We start from the raw sequence: 24,024 nt of genomic DNA, 5'->3' as shown, positions 1-24,024 counted from the left end.
CTTTGTAAATATTTTTGAAAATTTTAAATCTCATATAAGGTATAACCAGGATTGTTTTGAGATTACTCATTAACGTTTATGAAAATAAATTTATTACTGAAAACAATAACCTCTCTCAGCCAAAGACTGAATCCATAGCTACTCAAAGAGAAATATATCAAAGAACATATTATTTTATTAACCACATTCAACTTTACAGAAACTTAAGACAGTAATATTCCATTTAATATTAGATATGCTGCATTTAAATCCACCATTAGAGACATTTCATTCAGTGAAACATCTTACATAAAAAAGTACAAGTGAAAAAGACTTTGACTTTGGAAAATCTTAGCTCCGAACTTCAATGCAACTTTCATATAGACCAGCCTAACTCTTAAAAAATATGCAATACAAACTCATTATATGTATCTTATCTATTACTTTTTCAAGTCCAAAATAAACACCAGCTGTACTACATGGGCAGCCATTCCCCAAATTTCTTGCCAGTCTGCTTAAATTAAGCTCAGCATTTCATAAATTGAAAGTAATAATAACCTACATATATAGCCACAAGACATTCTTTCAACTTTCCATATTTGTGAAGAAATGCATGCTTTAAGAACCTAAACATTGGTAAAGAGGGCACCAATTTTTTTAGTTGTCTTTAATCCCAGTATATTACCTGATCACCCAACAGGCAAATTAAACACTGAAAAATCTCTTGAGGAAATTAGCAAAGTGATTTCAAGTGTTAAACTTGGCAAAGCCCTAGGTCTGGATCACTTTGATATTTCTTTTAAAATCAGTCAAAACAAATTTTATTCTCAAATCCATGTTGGATCCCCCTTCCAATTAACTACTACTGACTTGTTTCATAAATAGATATATATGATATTTTAGCTTAACTATATTGTTTATTAGCAGATCAAGTCATATCAAAATTTCAATTAGGCTTTATGGAATCAGGCATATCCACAATAATATAATGTAATAACTAGTCTTGTACCATAGCACACACATTTTTATACTGTAGCACAAACACTGTTGACTAATGTGTGATTTTAACTTTAAAATTAAATAAGTCCTTTGACTGCGCAAATGTTTTTTCCTCTTTGCATTTCTGAAAACAAAATCACCCCAGATAGCTTCATTCAAGCCATAAAAATTCTATATAGTCAATCTTCACTTATTTTTTATCAATATCACCTGTTTTGCAGATATACTTTTATACTTTTAGTATATATCAAAAACTAATCCCTGGTTATTAGAAATTGTCAATAATTGTTATATAACAGCCATCTATAAATTAAATCTTAACAAATCAACATTGTTTCCACTTAAAAACACCAACAACATAACACGTCATGGCATGAAAATAAATTTTTAACTAAATGACCTCAAATATGTAGAAGTAAAAATGTAAACCTGGTACTTGTACTTTTATCCATATGAGGGCTAAAAGTTTTGCTGTACTCAAAAGTTGTAGTGAGCAATAACCAGCTCAAAGCAGTAATCCAAATGCCGACATTGGGGGAGGAATAGACTTGTATAACACACAAAACTTGAAACTTTAGAGTCAAAAACTTCATCAGAATGGCCTCATTCGAACGTGCCTCACTCAATCCTAACGGTTGTTGTTAGTAACAATTACTAACTTCTCCACTACCATCAACTCCACCAACTTTTTTGCACTAACTAATTCTTAATTCGGTTTCTTTTTTGTTCCTTTTATCCATATGAACTTGACTCAACTTTGGATAAAATCAAAACAGATTTCAAAATTTGGAGTAAACTTAAGTCTGCTTGCTAGAGCATCCTCAATTAAAATGAACATATTTCCAGTGATTGTCTACTTAAGCAATAATTTAATATCAGGTTCTTTCTTTATTTCATTTTTTTTTATTGTTGCATCAGCCCATGGCACTTCTACCCAGTGCCTCACATTTAGCCCAGGTCTATACCTTATCCCCATGGACTTCTTCTGATAATACCCGGGCCAGTTATGTAGCTTAAAAACATCTTAGAAGTCACAATTCTACCTTACCTATCATTCTCCTCCCCTGGTGATAAGTGGTAATGTCCATAGGTGGGGACGTAATGGGAGATGTGGTGGCAAACTACCCTGCCTCTGCAGCAGCAGCTCATCCATATCCACCCATCCACTACCAGAACTATACCTCCGGATGCACAAAATTCCCAGTCTTCATCAGGGTTTGTTGACAGCCATCACAGGGTGGCAATGTCCATCCATCCCTGCTACTTTGTCACTCACCAGAGTAGCTAATCAAACCTGGCCCACCTGGGCCATAGCCACAGCTTTATCCCAATGCACTACCAAAGCAGCAAATATTATTTTGCTGATTTTTTTCTGAGTCACAAACCAAATCATGTCAAAGTTTCTCTAGAACAATGGCAATCCATGGATAAGTTTTGAATAATTTAACAGATCCAAAGCATAATATGGGGGGTTGGGGTTTAAAATACTAAAACATCTTAAGCTATTTTAATATAACCCTCAAGGATGTCTCTTTAGAAAACAACAATCAGTTCATAGATAAACAGCTTGGACATTTTGGCAAAATCAAATCCTTTCATTTACAAAACATTTTGGGCCTTCCCTAAGCTTCCCTCGTATATCAAATTACTAATACTTAATATTGATAAATTCCTAATAAAACTGGACTAATAAATGGATTTATATGATTATATCCTCTTACTGATGACTCTAAAATTCTTATAAACAAGTAACCTTTAAGACTTTTAGACCTTCCCATTCTGGGAGATCTTTGCTTGCACCACATTGTTGAAAACACTATCATAATTATAAATGCTGAACTGAGAAACAGTGTGTCTTTACATAAAAGTGCCACACTACAGTTAAACCTGATTATAATAGCATTCTTCAAGAGTTTTCTGATATTTAATTCTGATAGTAATAAATCAAGTTGGTCACATATTAATTGAGTTACCTCCCCCAAAAGAAACATTTCCTCTCAGTTGTTAATTCAACTTACTGCTCAGATATACATATCTCGGATTACTGGCAATCATGACTAAAAGCAATAAATATCTATCTAAATTGATTAACAGTATTGTGCAATGCTTACCAAAATTTACCTTATTCTAAATTAATATACCAACAATTCATGATCATAGACAATGTTTATCTGACTTCTCACAAGCTATGTGTTTTATATATATATATATATATATATATATATATATATATACATATATATATTATATATATATATACATATATATATATATATATATATATATATATATATATATATATACATATATATCTTCTATGCCTTTGTGGACTTTTCTATTAGAAAACCTTGAAACTGTCTCAATTATCACAGCTAGAAATGATTCTAAATGGTGTAATTGTACTCTCTGTATTCCTATTACAGATCAGTCAGCTGAAATACTCATTTGATTTGCATAAAATCAGCAAAGTTCATGTTCTTTATTACTGATCACTGCATGAACAGATAAAAAATGTTTCCCAAAACATGGAAGTCATTTATCAGACAAGCAATTTCACTGTTTCCTTATGAAAATGTAGACATTTGAACAGATTACAAATTTACTAACTTGTGGTACAGTTTAAATAAACTCTTTTATGAGTAATCTCAAATCTACCGTTGGAGCCAAAATACTTTACCTTACTCTTACTTGTGATGCTAGACCTACACGCCCTGTTTATTATCATTGTAAATTACTAATACTATCAACATCCCACATGCTTATATCTCATGTATTTTGTGTGCTGTTTACATAACAATATCATTAACAATGACAATGAAATGATTTAACTTTATATGCGGTAAATGTTTTATATATATATATATATATATATATATATATATATATATATATATTTATGTTGCTTGCGCTGTTTTGTCATTTTGATAAACAGTAAAAATAGTGATTGTTAAACATAGTGGTTTCAGCTCATACGCCATAAAACCAGAATATATTTATGTGGTGTATTACTTATATGTCCCCTGTGAGAAAAAAATAAATAAAAATGTACATGTTTGTTGTGAAATGAATTTAAAAGCATTTGCATTAAGGAGGATATTAAATTATAAAATAAGATAAAACCATGGGTTGTAGATTCACTGTATGATAACAATGCAATAAATGTTAGCTTTAGCCCCTTTCAGACATATAGTGTCTCAGGGGAATGTTCCTCTTCTGAGAAGGTACTCCTTTTCTGATTGCAAAGAAGGCACATAAATATAATGGCCATAGTAACGTACTTACATTTCTTACTCTTAGACACAGCTACTCTATCCCCATATAAAAGTGATCATCCAACTGCCCTTTACTTTCATACATAGTCTGCCGCCTGCCAGAACCCCAACAAGTTAGACACTTTCTGTGTACATGTTTGATTGTGAAGAAGGACATAATAGCCACTGTAACAAATGTTTAGCTTATTACTCATAGACACTTATATATTTCCTCCCACAAAAATCCATATCAATCATCAAACAATAGTGATGCTATAGCTTCTCTGTGCTTTCACTCATAGCATGCCTTCACCCCATCAAAGGACATCCTCTTTCTCTGTATCCCCTTAATGTTAGTTTGTTGTGAAAGTAATTGAGAAATCATAGTAATGTATTCAACTTGTTGCTTTAGGACACATATGAACTTTATTAACCCCAACAAGGCATATCATGATCATTTCACTGCGCTCAATTAACTGCCCTTTCATTTCACACATGAAGTGCCTTATTTTTCCCTGGCAATCAGTTCTAATACGTAATCATAAATAAAGTGAAAGGAATAATAGCCACAGTAATGTATTTCAACTTGTTGCCGTCATCTATACCTACTTCAAACTCTGAACATGAATTAAAAAAGGATTGTGTCTGTGGGCAGATATAAATACATCTAATGTGCAGCTAGTATTTAGAAATAATGCCTATAAGAGAAGACCTGTCTGTGAGGATCAGGTTGTCTGTCCCTGTTGAGCTCTCTGGTAGGCAAAGAGGTTGACTTGCTCTGGTCAGCTAACCTCTTGTGCTTTTCTTGGATATTAACATGTCATGTTACTGTGTGAGAGAAAGTTTTCAGTCTCAATCCAGTGTAAATATACAACAAAGCTGCATGAAAATATAAGGTACTTAAGATATATGATTTAGTCTAAAACATGACAAAATACAAAAAAGAAGGTATATTAACACAATTTACAATGGCTCTTGAGTGTGATACTTGTGGAGGAGTGTGAGAGGTTGGACTTGAATGATAGAAAAAATGAGGGAATTCAGAGTAGAAGGGATAAGAGACAGGGAAGGATAGGTGAAAGAATGAAATAGGAAGGATTATGTTATGTTGTCCTGCTGGGAAGCAGGAGCATTTAGATTGGATGAACAGATGTGCAGTTTACAGCTAAGAATAGAGACATTATAGTTAGAAGAGTGAAAATTCATTTTAGGGGTAATATTAGTGGTTAGGAGTTGTTGAGGTTCCAGAGGTTGCAAGAGGGATCAGGCCTAATTAGTTTAGAGGATGGTGGAAGAGAATTTTCATGAGGGAGTTTAAATTGTTGTAAAGCTAGGAGGAGATCTGCCCTTTGTTTAGCAGTAAACCATTTAGCTTTATCTAGAGGAATGTAGGAATGTGCAAGTGTGTGTGTGTGTGTGTGTGTGTGTGTGTGTGTGTGTGTGTGTGTGTGTGTGTGTGTGTGTGTGTGTGTGTGTGTGTGTGTGTGTGTGTGTGTGTGTGTGTGTGTGTGTGGTATGTGTGTGTGTGAGTGTGTGTGTGTGTGTGTGTGTGTGTGTGTGTGTGTGTGTGTGTGTGTGTGCGTGCGTGTGTGTGTGTATACTGAATGCACAAATAAAGTTAGAGATGGTCTGCAGGGTGGATGAGTTTTTAGCTGAGGCTGCTAGAACCAGAGGGAGTCTATATTCTAGTCAGGGAAGGAGGATTTTTTTCTCAGTGGTTGACCAGTAGGAAAGGAAGCGGGGTAATTTTTGTGCCAACAAAAAGAGAGAGTTTATCTTTATTTTAATATCTTTATTTTGAAAAACACTTTCAAGCTTGCACATGAGATAGCACTGTTTACAGTTAAACAATTGCCCTTAATATTCCCAGAAGTGGATTGAGAATAGGATTATTTATAGCTAAATAATTGCCATTGAAAATTTCCAGAAGTGTAATGCTTCCAGATGGTGCAGAAGTATTAACTTCTGCCTAATCTGCACTGTAGAAGGAGTTCTACCATGGTCTCTGCCCTTATTTCTGCTGCAGATGAAATGCTGCCTTGGGAATGGCTCTCCCTTACAAACATGTGCTTCATGTATTACCCATATCATATTCCCTCCCACCTCTTACAAACATGCTTGTCATGTATTACCCCATATCATATTCCCTCCACTCCCTTACAAGCATGCTCTTTGTGTATTACCCATATCATATTCCCTCCCCTCCCTTACAGACATGCCCATCATGTATTAACCATATCATATTCCTTCACCTCCATTATAAACATGCTGTTCATGTATTACCCATGCCATATTCCCTCCCATCCCTTACAAACATGTTCTTCATGTATTACCCATATCATATTATGTATTACCCATACCATATTCCCTCCCCTCCCTTACAGACATGCCCTTCATGTATTACCCATATCATATTCCTTCACCTCCATTATAAATATGCTGTTTGTGTATTACCCATGCCATATTCCTTCCCCTCCCTTACAAACCTGCTCTTTGTGTATTACCCATTTCATATTCCTTCCTCAGTTACAAACCTGCTCCTCATATATTACCCATATCATATTCCCTTGCAACTGCTGTTATCTATCGTGCAGCATTCATGATGACAGCATGCATGATTGATGCATTTTAATTTGTGGGAAGGCATAAAACTGCAACATGTAATTTAAAAGTTAAAAGGTAAAACTGTGCAGAAGTTTCAGATTTTGTTCCTGTGACAGCATTATTTCTGTGTGGTCATCCATGTAAAAATGAACTTCTTTCTAAAAAAGTTTTCTTATTTTTCAGCGCTATATTGATGGTGGTTTTACGTGCATGCAGCCTTACTATGATATAAATTCAACGATTACTGTGTCACCTTTCACTGGAGAGCATGACATCTGTCCACGGGATTGTTTCTTCAGTTTGTATCACATTTGTTTCGCAAAAAGTAGCTTCCTCATCACACCAGTGAACCTACATAGAATTGCCTTTGCCCTTTTTCCACCAGAAACTAAGGTAAGATTCAGGAATGCATATTAAATTTCTGCAACAGTAAAAAGTATCAGCATGTCAATGGCCTAAAGCCAAAAAGCAAAAAGCCAAAATAAAACAACTAATCTTCCTATCCTACGTAGTTTGCCCTTAGCGTATCAATTAAATATATTTAAAATATATATAATATATTTAAAAATCTCCCTAGAAAATACTGTGAAAAAACACTCAATGAAAAAAATAAGTAGTTGGCAAATAGAATATTACAAAGTCTCTGAACTGTGGAATAATTGTAAAATATCTCAAAAAACATATTTATTTATCAGCAATCTAAGTGAAATGTTTCAGTCAGTCTTGGAAATAAATAATAACAATTCGCTCCAACCTACCAGATACTTGCTGTAAAGTAATTCAAGAGCATTCATACTAGTAGATAAAGTAGAATATCTCTCAAGAGATTCCAAGCTTAATAAATATTGCACATTGTAAAAAGTCTCAAACATACAAAGCAAAATGTTAACATTTTTTTCTTATTATATTAACACAAGATCTGACTAGGGGAAAAAAGCTTCTAGCAGGTCAACTCTCTTATAAACGGGAATCTCAGTATGCTTTTCTTATATGCAGCTTGCAGGGCTCTGCCAGATATATTCATCAAGTACATCAAGATGTTCTTATCCATGCAATTATAAACTCTTCTCATATACTGAATAAATAAATAAACCAAACTGCAAAAATAATCAACAAACTATCGAAATATGAAATTAAAAGTATAAACCTTTATTTTTGCTTGCAAAACACGTGCCAGGCAGATATGCATTGCTCTGAGATTTCGATTTGGGTAATTGCATTCAAAACAAACATAAACAGGTATTGGGTGTGTTCACAAAAGCAGTCATAGCTGTTGAAGAATAGAAGAACAGTAAGTTAACTTTTTGATTTATTTATTCAATATATGAGAAGAGTTTATAATCGCATGGATAAGAACATCTTGATGTACTTGATGAATGACATTTTAAGTACTAGCATCATAAAACTAATGGTGCCAAAACATGGCATTCACAACAGATTTGCTTCAAACAATGCTTAAGTTTTACAAAAATCTTCTCTAAAGATAAAGAAGAGGAACATGTGCAGGATATTTATATAAAATTAAAGCAGCTACTTTAGCGACCATCACCACAAACGTCCTGGCTCTTCGGATCAATCCTGCAAGAACTCTCAATGAAATACTGAGTTCAGATTATAAAGAGACATGACTGGATACAAACCTTTGTAAAAAATTAACATTACACCAAAAAGTATAAAAAACACAGACGTAGTAAATGCAAGAATAATAGACCAACGAAAAAAAATGGGGGGGTGGTGGAAAAATCTACAGGTGTGCATGACTAAACACTGAGCTAAATACTGGGTTGCTGGGTAAATTATAAGAGTAAGAGAATATAAAACAATCTGTCAGTGGGTAGAGCGGGCTTAAAACCATCAAGTCTGCTTAACAAATCATCCATCTATATAGCATAGGAAATATTAACTTTACAGCAGAAGAAAATATATGACTATTAACTATATAAACAGTTAAAATAAAACATATACAAATACAATATTAACAAAATATAAAGGGCAACATAATTAACATGACAAAAAACATAAAGATGGACAATATGTCTGAATATAGGGTAAGGAAGCTAGCAGTCATAGGAACATAAGGAGTTCAGCAGTGCAAAAGCATTAAGATAAGAGCTACAGTCCTAAAAACTATTAAAACATACAAATGGTGCAGCACGTACTGAGCAACAGTCTTTGTCACAACAATCTAAAAGTCATTATATTGAATGGGAGGCAAACCATCCTTAGAAGGGATATAAAAAGATAAGTACTGGTTCTGTCAACGCTTTCTCTTCCGCTTCTTCAGATCTGCTTGTATAAAGAGTACTAGAAAAGGTTACAAAACCAATTAGGTATAAAAACTTAAAAACATATAAATAGTACTATAATAATAACATGGGACAAAAAAGTCAAGAGAAAAAAGAAAGAACAAAATAGTGGCGATGGTAAAGCATCCTTCATTTGCCCTAGTAATAAGAAAACCTTCATCTGGCATGGCAACTGCTGCACTGAAATGGTGGTTTACAGGGTCCAGTAGCACAAAGCTTTGTTGCTTTTTATGTTGGAAAAAACATTAACAAATTCAAAATCAGAATGGTACGCCACTACACTGACAAGGTGTTAGCTCCAACCCTATGTCTATGGGTTTTATACTTTTTGATGTAATGTTAATTTTTACAAAAGTTTGTATCCAGTTATGTCTTTTTGTAATCTGAACTCAGTGTTTCATTGAGAGGCTCTCGCATGACAGATCTGAAGAACCAGGACATTTGTCTAATGTTGCTGTTTTAATTTTGTATAAATATTCTTTACATGTTCATGTTCTTTATTTTTAGAGAATATTTTTCTAAAACAGATCTGTTGTGAATGCCATGTTTTTGCACCATTAGTTTTATGATCCTAGTACTTAAAATATCAATCAAAAAGTTAACTTACTGTTCTTCTATTCTTAAACAAGTATAATGTGTTTTGTGAACTACCTTTTTATGTTTGTTTTGAATGAAATTACCTGATACGAAATCTCAGAGCAGTGCTTATCTGTCTGGCATATGTTTGGAACTAAAAATAAAGAAGTTTTATACTTTTAATTTCATATTTTAGCAGTTTGTTGATTATTTTTGGAGTTGGTTTATTTATTTATTCAATATACGAGGCAAGTTTATAATTGCACAGATAAGAACATCTTGATTCACTTTATGACTATATCTGGCCAATCCCTGCAAGCTGCATATAAGAAAAACTTACTGGAGAGTCTGGTTTATGAGAGAGTTCATAGGTTCATAGGTTCATTGGTGTGTACTAGGCTAATGTCCATGGAGCCTTTACAAACCTAGCCCATAGGATTACCCTGGTATTGTGCCACCCAACCTTAGTTCACAGTGCCTCTGTCGATTAGAGACAGTGCCTCTGTCGAGTAGAGTCACTGGAAAGATCCCTGGAGTGAATTTTCTATTTCCCATCCCCTCATCAAGATTTCTCTTGAAGAGGGACAGCGAGGTGCTCTGCTTGACATGTATGGGAAGTCTATTTCAGAGCATGGTCAGTCTCTGGGTTATGAACCTGTCCCTCCAGCTTGTTCTGTTGATTGTGGTAATGAGGTTGAGGTCTCTGGAGCATGTGGTGTGGAGGGATTTGGATTTCTTTAGATGTAGCATTTCTAACAGAGCTGGGTCAGACATGGCTTTGTAAGTCAAGCAGAGATTGCTTCTAAGTAGGCGATATGAGACAGAGAATAGTTGGAGTTTTTTGAGTCTGTCCATATAAGACAAGTGTTTAAGGCCTAGGATCCTCTTTGTGAGGTATTTTTGCGGCCTCTCCAGTTGTTACAGGTGTCTAGTGAGGTACATGCCAAATGGGGCATTGTACTCAATGTTTGGCCTAATGAGGGAAGTGTAGAGGGAGACAATGACCTCTTTCTTCCTGGATGCAAAACCTTAGTAATGACATGTGCCACATAGAAGGACTTTCTGACCACAGTGGCAATGTGGTGATCAAAAGAGAGGTTGTTGTCAACCTGTGTTCCCAGATCTCTTATAATGCCTTCTGGGTTAATTGGACTACCATTGATGTGGTAATTCATAGGAACCAAGATTTTTCCCAAAGGGGATGACGAGACATTCTTTGGCATTGAGCATAAGGCCATGGTTTTTACACCAGTCATTGATCTCGGTGAGCCTTTTCTGTAGGATGTCAACATCACTTAGGGAGTTAATAATATCTCCCAACTTGCAATCATCTGTGAACTTTGTCAGCCAGAGTCCCTTCATGTTGGCCTGGACATCAGAGAAGTAGATACCAAACAGGAGAGGACCCAGGACCGAACCCCGTGGGACTCCACTCGTGACTGGTCGGCAGTCCAACTTGGAGTCACCTACTTTCACACTGTGGGTTCTACCTGTGAGCCAGTTTGCAACCCACCTAGTGATATAGGAATTGATGCCTAGCTTAGCGAGTTTTTCTATGATTCCTGAGTGGGGAATGGTAACAAAGGCTTTGGCCAGATCAAGGTAGGCTGTATGAACCGCCTTGCCTTCATCCACAGCTCTGGTGACTGACAAAGAAGTCAATCAAGTTGAGCAGGTATGATCTACCCTTCGCAAAACCAAACTGTATGGGATCCAGAGTTTGGAGATTCCCTCTATCCTTGTTTATTAGGTCCATGATGATGCATTCCATAGCTTTGGATATCAGACTATCAGACTCATCAGGCTAATGCGCCGATAATTCGCAGGGTCTGTAGTTGCTCCTCCTTTGTGGAGAGGGATGACTGTAGCAGTGCGCCATTCTTTAGGGACAAAGCCTGAGGTAAGGCTGTGATTGAACAGGACACACAGGTGAGGTGCCAGTTCACTCTGTAGTTCATGTAGAACACAGCCAGGGATATTGTCAGGTCCCATAGCAGCTGTATTCTTGGCCTTGGACAGTGCTGTTTTAACCTGTGCAGCAGTAATACTGGGTGCCTGGAAATCTACTGGTATTGTGATTGATCCTTTGGTGGGGGAGAGAGTGGTAAAGTTGGCACTGAATCTGTCGTTCAGTATATTGGCAATATCTGTTGGCTCGGTATAGGCAGTACCATTGTGCAGTAGCTCAGAGCAAATCTGGGTATTGCCGTGGAGATACTTTACATAACTATATAAGGCCTTGTGGATGTCTTTACTATCTGCTGCAATTCTATTTTCATGGCTAGCTTTAGAGGATTTGATGAGGGATCTCAACTTTTTTTTGAGGCTGATAAGGGAGTTTTTCAAGTCTTGGGACATCATCTTATTCCGCATCAGTTTCCTCCTTCTGTTGTAGAGTTTGTTTATGGCAGGGACCACCAGATTGGCTTCCTTTATTTGGAGAAGAGTGTCTTGGTTCTATTGGGTATGGTGAGATCCATGCATTTGTGTATGTATTCGTACAGTGCACTGGTGTATGATTCAGCGGTCATGCAACTAGTCTCCATTTGCATGGGTGCTGTGAAGTTGGCCACCTCTGTTTTTAGGAGCCCAAAATTAGCTTTGGAAAAGTTTTTCATGGTGGTTACCTTTGTGGGGTGGGTGGGAGGGATGTGGATTTCCAAGGTGATTAGTTTGTGGTTGGATCTAACCAGGGAGGAGTTGACTATTAGTGTAGAGCAACAGTTGCCCATGTTAGTAATGGCCAGGTCAAGGATGTTGCTACTTCAACTTTCTGGCTTAAAAACGCGTGTGTTTGCACATTTTTCACATCGTACAGCACTTCGAGGCTACAGTTAAACTATTACAGGTGCCAGAAAGTCTGCTCTTCAAATTTTCCCTTAAAACTAGCTGGTTTCTCAGTAGTAGCACTAAAATCTGAACCCCTCTGACTAGCACTTGCTCTAGAACCTGGTGGAAAGCACTAGGAAGCCTGAAACAGATACAAGCACTCAGCTCTCCTTGTCAATAAGGAGAAATTAATCATAGGCACTAAACAGCCTATAATTGCAAAGTACCTTGCAAAGGTAAGGGAAAACAGCTCTTAAACCTTACATAAAAGCACCTAAACAGGCATGTCCAAGGGTCAGCTTCCGGTGATTTCTCCTGTCCACCTGGTGAATCTGGGCATACTGGGGCAATGCGGCAACTGCCTCATGTACACAGACAATCCTCTCCTCCTACCACCCAACACTACAACCTGTGAGAGATGCACTTACATAGCCAAACTGGAAGCAAAGCTCTCTCCGGCCAAGATTGTGCTAGACAGTCAAGAGGAGAAGGTTAACACCTGCATCACACCTCAAGCAACTCATAGCCCTTCAAAACCCACACATAGCAACACTAAACCCACATATGCGGAGGCCCTTAACATTAACCTGCCCAAGCAACAAGGACCTCCGAAATGCAAACAAACACCAGTCACAACCAAAGTGACACATAGCTCACAACACCAGTGTGCCACCCAACAACAGCCCCTAAGGCAAGACAATGTACCCAACACTTTAGTCATAGGTGACTCTATAGTCAGGCACACTGATGTCCCACTCACCAGACTGAACAAGGAGAAAATTACAGTCAGCTGCCTGTCGGGTGCCAGGATCCGCCACATAACGCATGCACTCAAGTCACTCCACAACAAGTACAAATACAACTCTGTCATTGTTCATGCTGGAGTGAATAACTTGAGACACACCTCCCTGGATTACATGAAAAGAGATATGGAAGAGCTCTTGGATCATGTGACCCAGGCAGGTATGTCCCTAGCCCTGAGTAGCATCCTGTCTTCGCCCAGAATGATACCACAGTATAAGGACAAAATGATTGACTTCAACAATTGGCTAAGCTTCTGGTGTCATTCAAAGGGGATCCAGTATTTGTCTGCCTGGGAAGACATGATCGACAAACCAAGATGCTTTGCCAGAAATGGTCTGCACCTGTCACCCCTGGGATTCAGGTTACTGGCTAAAGCTCTTGCCACCCCTATAGTGCCTTTTTTAGGCAAGGTTCAAAGGATAAAACCACCACTATAACAGATAGAAGCAGGCAAAATCTGAAGGTAATGCTACTCAATGCTAGAAGTCTAAACCTTAAAATGGACTCTCTCGAGGCACTCCTAAAAATGGAGAACATCGATATCTGTGCAGTAACTGAGACCTGGTTCAAGGCTCCAGGGAGCACCCCTGCAATACCAGGCTACAATTCTTACCACATTTTACGGCCACAAAACCAGGACCGAAACACTAAAGGTGGAGGAGTATCCATATTCACCAAGGATATTCACACCTCCAGGCTAGTTGCCCAACACAATGCATCTGAAATTCTCCAGGTGCAACTAACACTAGGTAAGACTGCAATCCAAATTGTAGCTTACTACAGATCCCCAACCATGTCCCAAGATTCTCACTACACCTTTCTAAACATACTGGAAAATATTAAGATACAACCAAACACCCTAATACTGGGTGATTTCAACGACCCTGCCATTAATTGGGAAAACTACTCAGGTACCAACTCCTTTTCCCAACGGTTATTAGAATTCATAAATTCCAACGCCCTGGATCAACTAATCCATTGTCCCACCAGGAGCTCCAATATCCTAGACCTGGTCAGTACCAACATGGGAGATAGATGCTCCACACCAGTGGTCACCCCCTCATTGGTCAGGTCTGACCATAAGCAAATCACCCTTGACATCCACATCCCACCTCCACTCCCCAGTAAGGAAACCTCCTTAAAAAACTTCTCCAAGGCCAACTTCAAGCTACTGAAATCAGAAGTGACAAACTTCACAACACCCACGCTGACGGGATCTGGAAGTTCGACTGCAGAATCCTACACTAAGGCACTGTATCAGCACATCCACTCATGCATGAATCATACCATCCCAAATAGAACCAAGATGCTCTTCTCCAAAAAAAGGAAGCCAATCTGGTGGTCCCCTGCTATAAACAAACTATACAACATAAGGAAGAAACTGTTGCAGAAAAGAGGAAAATCCCAGGATGCAAAAAACGCCCTCACCAGCCTCAGTAAGAAGCTGAGATCCCTCATAAAATCCTCAAAAGCTAGTTACGAAAATAAAATTGCCAAAGATTCCAAAGACAACCACAAGGCATTCTATAGTTATGTCAAGAATCTAAATGGCAATACTCAGATCTACTCTGAGTTACAACAGAATGGCATTAAATATACTGATCCCAAGGATATTGCCAATATCCTGGCAGATCAATTTAGTGCCAACTTCACCCCACTCTCACCCCCTAAAGGGCCCATCTCAATACCAAAAGATTGCCAAATTCCGATAATCACGGCCACACAGGTAGAAACTGCACTCTCCAAAGCTAAGAATACAGCATCCATGGGACCAGATGACATCCCAGGCTGTGTACTACATGAACTACAAAATGAAATGGCACCTCACCTAAGTGTCATGTTTAATCATAGCCTCACCTCAGGCTTCGTGCCCACTGAGTGGCGCACAGCTACAGTTATCCCACTCCACAAGGGAGGATCCACCTTGGATCCCGGGAACTACCGTCCCATCAGTCTGACAAGCCTGATTTGCAAGGACATGGAACGCATTATCATGGAACTTATAAACAAAGACATTGGCAACCATCAAACACTGGACCCCACCCAGTTTGGGTTTGTGAAGGGACGATCTTGTCTCCTGAATCTGATTGACTTCTTCAAATCAGTCTCCAGAGCTGTAGACGAGGGTAAGGCAGTCCACACAGCCTATCTGGACCTTGCCAAGGCCTTTGACACCATCCCCCACTCTGGAATCATAGATAAACTTACTAAGCTGGGCATAAATCCCTATGTCACTCGATGGGTTGCTAACTGGCTTACTGACAGAACCCAGACAGTAAAAGTAGCTGACTCCAAATCCAGCTCCAGACAAGTGACAAGTGGAGTACCTCAGGGTTCAGTCCTGGGACCACTTTTGTTTGGCATCTACTTCTCTGAAGTACAGGCCAACACTAAGGGACTCTGGCTAACAAAGTTTGCAGATGACTGCAAACTGGGAGCCATTATTGAATCCCCAAATGATGTGGATATTCTACAAAAGGGCCTTACAGAAACAGATGCCTGGTGCCAGAGCCATGTGCTCAAGCAGATGCCAAGAAATATATAATTATCCCCTTTGGAAAAAAACATGTACCCATGAATTACCACATAGGACACTAAACATCGAAAGTGTGATGAGAGACTTAGGGACACAGGTGGACAGTGGTCTCACTTTCGATAACCACATTGTCACAACAGTCAGGAAATCCTTCTATGTGGCACACCTCATCACTAAGGGCTTTTCATCCAGAAAAAAGGAGGTCATTGTCCCACTGTACTCATCCCTCATTACACCCATTATAGAGTATAATTCCCCATTTGGTATGTACCTCACAAGACATCTGCAACAGCTGGAAAGGCCACAGAAATACCTCACTAAAAGAATCACAGGCCTAAAGCAGATGCCATATACTGACCATCTAAAAAAACTCCAGCTATACTCTCTGGCATATCGTCTACTCAGAGGCAATCTCTGCTTAACATACAAGGCCATGCCAAACCCTGAGCTGTTGGACATGCTCCACTTAAAGAAATCCCAATCCGTCAGAGTCACACGCTCCAGGGATCTAAACCTTGTCATCACAATGAACAAAACATGCTGGAGGGATAGGTTCCTGACCCAGAGACTCACCATTCTCTAGAATAGACTGCCCATACATATCAAGCAGAGCACCTCATTGTCCCTCTTCAAAAGGAACCTTGATGATTGGATGGGAGATAGGAAATTCACCCTGGGGATCATGTCATTCGCCCTGCTAGACAGGGCCTGGAGAAGTAAATATTGTGGGAAGAAATATCCAGGGAATTGTTATGGCTAGGCTTGCATAGGCCCTAGGGCTGATAGCCTAATACCAACCTATGAACCTATACCTCTAGTGGGGATAAGAAGTTGGTCCAGGGCATTGGAATTAATGAATTCCAGGAAATTTTGGGCAAGTGTATTGGTACATGAGTAGTTTTCCCATTTAATGGAGGGGTAGTTGAAGTCACCCAGTATGAGAGTGTTAGGTTGGACCCTAATATTCTCCAGGGTGCTTAGGCATGTGGAGTGTGAGTCTTGGGACATGGTTGGGGATCTATAGCAGGCTACGACCTGAATCGATTTGACCTGCGTGAACCTTTTTTTCCTAGCCAGATCTTGTGTTAATACAGTAAGAAAAAAAATTCGCATTTTGCTTTGTATTTTTTATACTTTTTACAATGTGCAATGTTTATTAAGGTTGGAGTTGCTTGAGAGATGTTTTACTTTATCCACTGGTTTGAATGTTCTTGAGTTACTTTACAGTAAGTATCTGTCATGTTGGAGTGAATTGTTATTATTTATTTCCAAGACTGACTGAAATATTTCACTTGGATTGCTGATAAATAAATATCTATTTTGAGATATTTTACAGTTATTTCACAGTTCAGAGACTTTGTAATATTCTGTTTGCCAACCACCTATTTTTTTCATTGAGTGTTTTTTGGCAGTATTTTATAGGGAGATTTTTAAATATATTTAATTGATACACCAAGGGCAGACTATTTAGGATAGGTAGGTGAGTTGTGTTATTCTGGCTTTTTGCTTTTTGGCTTTATGCCATTGACACACTTTTTGCTGAATTTCTGATCTACTATTGGGCATAACCGGTATAACCTACCTTATGTTCCACCTTGAGGGACAGAGACTGTTTTGTTTTATTTAAATTTGTGCAATAGGGAAAGACATCTGTTTTCAAACAATTCTGATGTTTGTACTGATCAATTTGTGAAAGGTGCCATCAAAGTTTAAACATTAAATAACGTTCATTTCAAAGGAGGCCTGTATGTTAGACAGTGTTTTGCACTTTGGAGTCTTCTTACAGTTCAGCAGCTTTCATTCTTTCCTTCCATATCATTTAAGGTTAGTTGGCAACTGAATGATGTATTTTATAAAATAGTAGTCATCTGAGATGCACTTATTGACATGTTTCATATAAAGCCATACATTCAGCTATACTCTTCTTTAGGGCCAGTCTTAGGTGAAATGGCACCCTAACTGAAGCATAGCACCCCCTTGTTGCCCACTGCTCCCCCACTGTTCACTCCCTTGGTGCCTCCTTTCCACCTGTCCTGGCCTCCCCAATACAATCCTTTTCCCCTTTTCTTCCTTTTCTTAGTTTGCTTTACTTGTCAGATTTTTCCTACATCCTTTCATCACATCCTAATTGTCCAAGACTACTGTGTAGTAAATATGTAGGAAATAAATTAATTAAACTTGTGGTCAGGAGGCCACTAGACCCCAGATGCTATGTGGTTCTAGATGCTCTGAGGTGTATTTTACAGATTTTTTTAAACTAAATTTTTATTCAGTGAAGGCCTGAGAAGGAAATGTAATCTTATCCTTGAACTTTGATTTTTCTTGCACTGTTTCAATGCACTTTAAATAGACAAGACTACATTGTAACAACTGTGGAGGAAATCAATAAATTCAGCCAGGGGTCCGAAAGCCATGGGATTATAGATACTCTGGAGTACATTTAAGTTTTCTTTCCAACCTCTTGATCCAGTAATGGCTTGAACAGAAATGATGAGTAAGGAAAGACATTTGATCTTATTTGTTTCTTTCAAAGAAAAAAAAAGTTGTGTACAAGGATTAATGTAGAAAAAAATGGAGTAGTCGACAGACTGAAAATATAAATACATAAATCCTTTCTGGGAATACTGCCTGCCTTCCTACTCCCCCCAAAAAGTTAGTCATCTTCTGTATATCCCTATGGTGTTAGATTGGAATGAACGTGAAGACACAAATGGACACAGTCATATATTTCAGGTGGCTGGTGTCATACATATACACAGCATGCCTCCTTATCTCTATCCTCAAAAGATAGTTCACCTTTTATGCAGTTCACTGAAGTCCATCTGGAAATTAAACTGAAAACAAATAGAATACAATAAAATATTTCAACATGTCACTGTCAAATATAAACAACATACTTCCTTACTGCTACCACCAAAAGATGGCCATCTCTATACGCATCCAATGATTGATTATGAGGAAAGTGAAAAAATAAAACACAATGATCACAGTACTGTATTCTGACTTGATGTTTCTAGATAGTACATTGCCTCTAGATAAGCTATAGTGACCTTCTATGCACACATCTGTGGTTAATGAGGAAAGTTAAAGAAATAATTACCACACTGTCCTCAACAACCCACACAAAATATAATAACTTTCTGAGCACACCTCTGAGGTTTGACATGAGGAAAATTAAAACAATATATTGATCACATCATCCCACCACCCCTCACAAGTTACACAGAGACCTTCCATCCCCCCACTGAACTTGGGCAGTTTCAGACTAGATGGGGTTTAGGGCACAGGTCTCTAGGTCTGTGTCAGAATACACTTATACAGCATGAATTGCGTGGACTACTAGGGCCCAGAAGCTTTGCGGGTTTGGGTGTTCTGTGGTGCATTTTATGCCATAATTTTAAAAGATTACTAACTTTTTTTACTTCTACCCAGAAGAGTTATGAATGTGCCCAGCAATATAGTGTGAGTGTGCAGATAAAAACTGGAGGTGATATTTTTGACCAAACAGGTGAGTACACACACACACGCACACACACACACACCACACACACACACACACACACACACACACACACACACACACACACACACACACACACACACACACACACACACACACACACACACACACCACTGTGCCACTTTGTTGAATGAATGTATCTTAGATGTCTCATTGTGATCAAATGAATGAAAAAAAATCACAGAATATAAGGCATTGGAAACCCAATACCTGTTAATTGTCCTCGATTTTGATGCATTGCTCTGCTCTGTCACCATATAATTTTTGATTTGCTGGTAAATCACTGAGGATTAGCCAGTCAATAATGCCAGACATTACATTTTTTAACTTCTTATTCTTCTGAAGATGTATGCAGATATATAACCTGTTTTTTTCTATTAACTAAATTAATTAATCTAATATTAAAAAGTGCCAATGGTTGTAGGCCTTTATGTCCCAGTATTTCTGCTTTGTTCCTAATTCTTCACCAAAAAAAGTTGAGAGCTATGTTTCAGTGGCTGTGACTGAAATAGATTTAGCTGCATTTTAGCAGTTTAGAGTGGCCCTTCCCAACTCACACATGCACATGCACACATGTACGTGCACACACACACACACACACACACACACACACACACACACACACACACACACACACACACACACACACACACACACGTGTACATGTGTGTGCACAAACATATACCACAGCAATATTGGTTTTACATGTATTTCAGCTTATTTGCTAGTTTGAGTTAAAAAGGGTGTTTTCTTGTTTTATTTAAGCCCTGCATTTGCATTTGTTTGCATATAGTGCACCATTGTGCACTGCTGCACAGTGGTGGTTACCATTGGTAGTTATAGATGCAAACATTTTGTTTGTTAAATTTTCCCTTGGCATTTTGCTTGTGGTCCTCCAGAGGTTTCTTGCGGCCCTGCTCTACTGTCAGGTGGAACACTAAGCCTAGCCTCAGAGGTACCAACACACCTCTCACCTACTAGCCACTCCTAAGTTTGACCTCTTTTCCTGATCATATAAATTTACCTGTCACTATGGATGGACAATTAGTTTCTCCAGCCATCTTGGTCAACATGGGCATCCTGAGGCGGTGTAGCAACTACCTCATGTTCACCAGCAACCCTCTACTCCTAGTCCACACAAACACAATGTATGAGAGCTGCAACTATATTAAGAACCTTGAATCCATTCTCTCTCATACACCAGTCAGTACATATGACAATGAGTGGGTTTCCAACATGTACACCTCACCTCCTACTCCACCCAAACCCACATCACACATACCTATATATGTGGAGGTCCTCACAAGAAACACATCTAAACACAAGAGACCTCCCACACACAAACACAAGCACACTATACATAACGCTTCCTCTGCAGAACACATTACACATAATAGCTCAAGCACCAGTGTCTCACCAGTCAAACCCTTAAGGCAAAATACAAAATCAAACATATTAGTAATAGGTGATTCCATCGTGAGACACACAGATGTCCCTCTCACTAGGCTGGATAAGGAGAAGGTCATGGTCAGCTGTCTGTCAGGTTCCAGGATTTGCCACATCACACATGCACTCAAGTCTCTCAATGACAGGTATTGTTATAGTTCCAACATAGTCCAAGTTGATGTGAACAACATGAGACGTACCTCTCTGGACTATATGAAGAAAGACATGACTGAGCTCTCAGACTGTGCATCTCAGTAAGGTATGTCACTAGCCTTAAGCAGTATTTTACCTTCACATAGGATAATGCCTCATTACAAACAGAAAATGATTGACTTCAATAATTGACTTAGCTTCTAGTGTCATTCTAAGGGGATCCACTAACTGTCAGCCTTGGATGATATGATCGACAGACCTCAATGTTTTACCAGAGATGGTCTTCATCTGTCACCCCTGGGATTTCAGCTACTGGCTAAGGCTCTTGCTACCCCCATAGTGACTTTTTTAGGCAGTGTCTCAAGGACAAAGTTCCCAGCATATAAACTCCATCCAAAAACAACCTCAAGCTTATGCTAAACACTAGGAGTCTCAACACAAAACTGCACTCTCTGAAAGCTGTCCTCACCTTGGAAAATACAGACATTTGTGCAGTCACAGAGACATGGTTCAAAGCTGTTAAGAGCACCCTACACTTCCTTTCACACTTGCAGACCTCAAACTGAAGGCATGAAAACTAAAGCAGGCGATGTATCAATATTCATTAAAGATAACTACATCTCCAGATTGGTTAAACAGTATGACTTCCTGGAGACAATTCAGGTGCAATTAACTATTGGTAGGACTCCAATTCAAGTCAATGCCAGCTACAGGACCCCCTCCATGAATCAGGACACCCACTCTGCCTATTTAGACATACTTGAGTCTGTCAAGATAACTCAAAACACCATGGTTTTGGGTGACTTTAACTACCCATCCATTGACTGCATAAATTACTGCTCAAACTCACTTGCTCAAAGGTTTCTCGACTTCATTAACTGCAATGCCCTGGACCAGCTGTTTGACACCCCCACAAGGGGTGCCAGCATCCTGGATCTGGTGCTCACCAATATGGGGAACCACTGTAGCACCCCCACTGTGAGATCCTCCCTGGTGAGATCGGACCACAAATCAGTCTCATTTAAAGTAACTATCACACCTACCCCCCCCCCCCCCAGCAGCAACTAAACAAAAAAAAACTTCTCCAAAGCAGATTATAACCTCTTATGGGATGGTATAAATAGCTTCACTGCACCTCCTCCCTCAGATCAAACTGGCAACTATGCTGAGCTCTACACCAGTGCTTTATATAGACAGCTATGTAACTGCATTGACTTGGCTGTACCTGATAGGGCCAAAACAAGCTCCTCAAGGAAAAGCAAACCTGTCTGCTGGACAACTGACATTAACAGGCTTTACAATAAGAGGAAGAAATTGCTGTCTAAGAGTAAGAGGGAGCAAGCCCTCCTAGACTGGAAACACTCTTTCCTCAGCTTAAACAAGAAAATAAGAGTTCTTGTGAAGTCCTCCAATGCAAACTACGAGTCCAAATTAACTTCCTCAACAAAGGACACCCACAAGGTATTGTATAGTTACATCTGTAATCTAAAAGGAAAGGCCCAGATTTGCGTAGAACTAGTAGTTAATGATACCACATATGCTAAGCCTGTGGACATAGCTAACCTGTTGGCTGACAGGTTCTGTGAAAACATCACTCCCCTGTCCCCTCCACATGTACCCCATAACATCCCTACCACCTTTCCCCTACCTTGTATCTCTAAAGAGCAGGTCATAAATGCCCTCTCTAAGGCCAAGAACACAGCATCTATGGGACCGGATAACAACCCAGGCAGCATCCCACATGGGTTTTAACATGAATTAGCAACACCATTGGGTACTCTCTTCAATCATAGTCACCACTGGGCACTCTTTTCAGTCATAGTCTAAGCACCAGCTTCATACCAGTTGAATGGAAAACAGCCACTGTTATTTCCTTACACATAGATGGTACTTCCACAGACCCTGGGAACTATATAGACCTATTAGCCTGACTAGCCTTATCTGTAGGGCCATGGAGTGAATCATCATGACCGAACACTTGACCCTACTTAGTTTGGATTTGTCAGAGGGAGCTCATGCCTGTTAAACCTGGTCGACTTCTTTGAGACAGTCACCACAGCCCTGGACTAGGAGAAATCTGTGCATACAGCCTTCCTGGACTTAGCCAAGGCATTTGACACTATCCCCCTCTCAGGCATCATTGACAAACTCACCCAACTAGGCATCAACCCTTATATCATTTTCTTGGTCACTAAATGGATCACTGATAGAACTCATGTAGTCAAAATAGGGGAATCCACCTCCAGCAGCAGACCTGTAACCAGTGGTGTTCCACAGGGATCAGCCCTGGGACCTCTATTGTTTGGAATCTATTTCTCTGAAGTATAAGCAAAAACTAAAGGTCTGTGGCTGACAAAGTTTGCTAATGACTGCAAACTGGGAGCAGTCATAGAATCTCCAAATGATGTCAACATCCTACAAGAGGGTCTCACACAAATGATTGGTGCCATAGTCATGGCCTATAACTCAATGCAAAAAATGCATTTGTGATAAACTCAGGGGCTGTCAACCCAGCTAGATAGAATTTTGTAAATAATTCTGTGTCATTGTAAATATTAATATGATCCACAGGCTTGTTTGACAAATGCAAGAAAACTGTGTTATGTGCTAAGCTTCAAAAATGTAATGATAGTGCACCCTGCTGGAAGAAAGCGGATAAGTAAAGAATTTTACAACTGTGTGTGATCTCAAACTTAGAGACAGGATGTCTGCAGCTAGAAATTCTTTCTATTCTCCAAAGACAGAGATAATTACTAGGTTTCACATGTAAAGTGTCTTTTATTGCTGTGGCTTCCTGGCAGGTGCAGATTACAAACAACTGTTAAATTTTAAGTTCTCTGAGCCTGGGAAACTTAAGCAGAAGTGTCAAGAATTATGTAATCTGAAATGACTCAGCACTAATATGTATTATTGATTTATGAGCTATCTCAAAAAGTAAGAATGGTATTTTGTATTTTGTTCTGAACTTGAACACATCAGCTGACCAGCACTTTGCTTTGCTCTGTAAGTAGGATCTTAGTT

At 38.9% G+C, this 24,024-nt stretch overlaps 1 protein-coding gene across 4 annotated transcripts in view; it reads left to right on the top strand.

The window, feature by feature from the left end:
- Positions 1 to 24,024, top strand: part of LOC122806304 (patatin-like phospholipase domain-containing protein 2) — a 517,255-nt gene that overhangs the window by 254,182 nt on the left and 239,049 nt on the right. For all 4 annotated transcript variants that reach the window (XM_044076614.1, XM_044076615.1, XM_044076616.1 and 1 more), the window contains exon 4: positions 7,017 to 7,226. In XM_044076614.1, the coding sequence (XP_043932549.1) occupies positions 7,017 to 7,226 (210 nt within the window). The remainder of the gene's footprint in view (positions 1 to 7,016; positions 7,227 to 24,024) is intronic.

Source organism: Protopterus annectens, chromosome 7.part0, assembly GCF_019279795.1.
Source record: "Protopterus annectens isolate FY-2018-M chromosome 7.part0, PAN1.0, whole genome shotgun sequence".
Taxonomy (NCBI): Eukaryota; Metazoa; Chordata; order Ceratodontiformes; family Protopteridae; genus Protopterus; species Protopterus annectens.
This window is presented reverse-complemented; position numbering and strand designations above follow the sequence as displayed.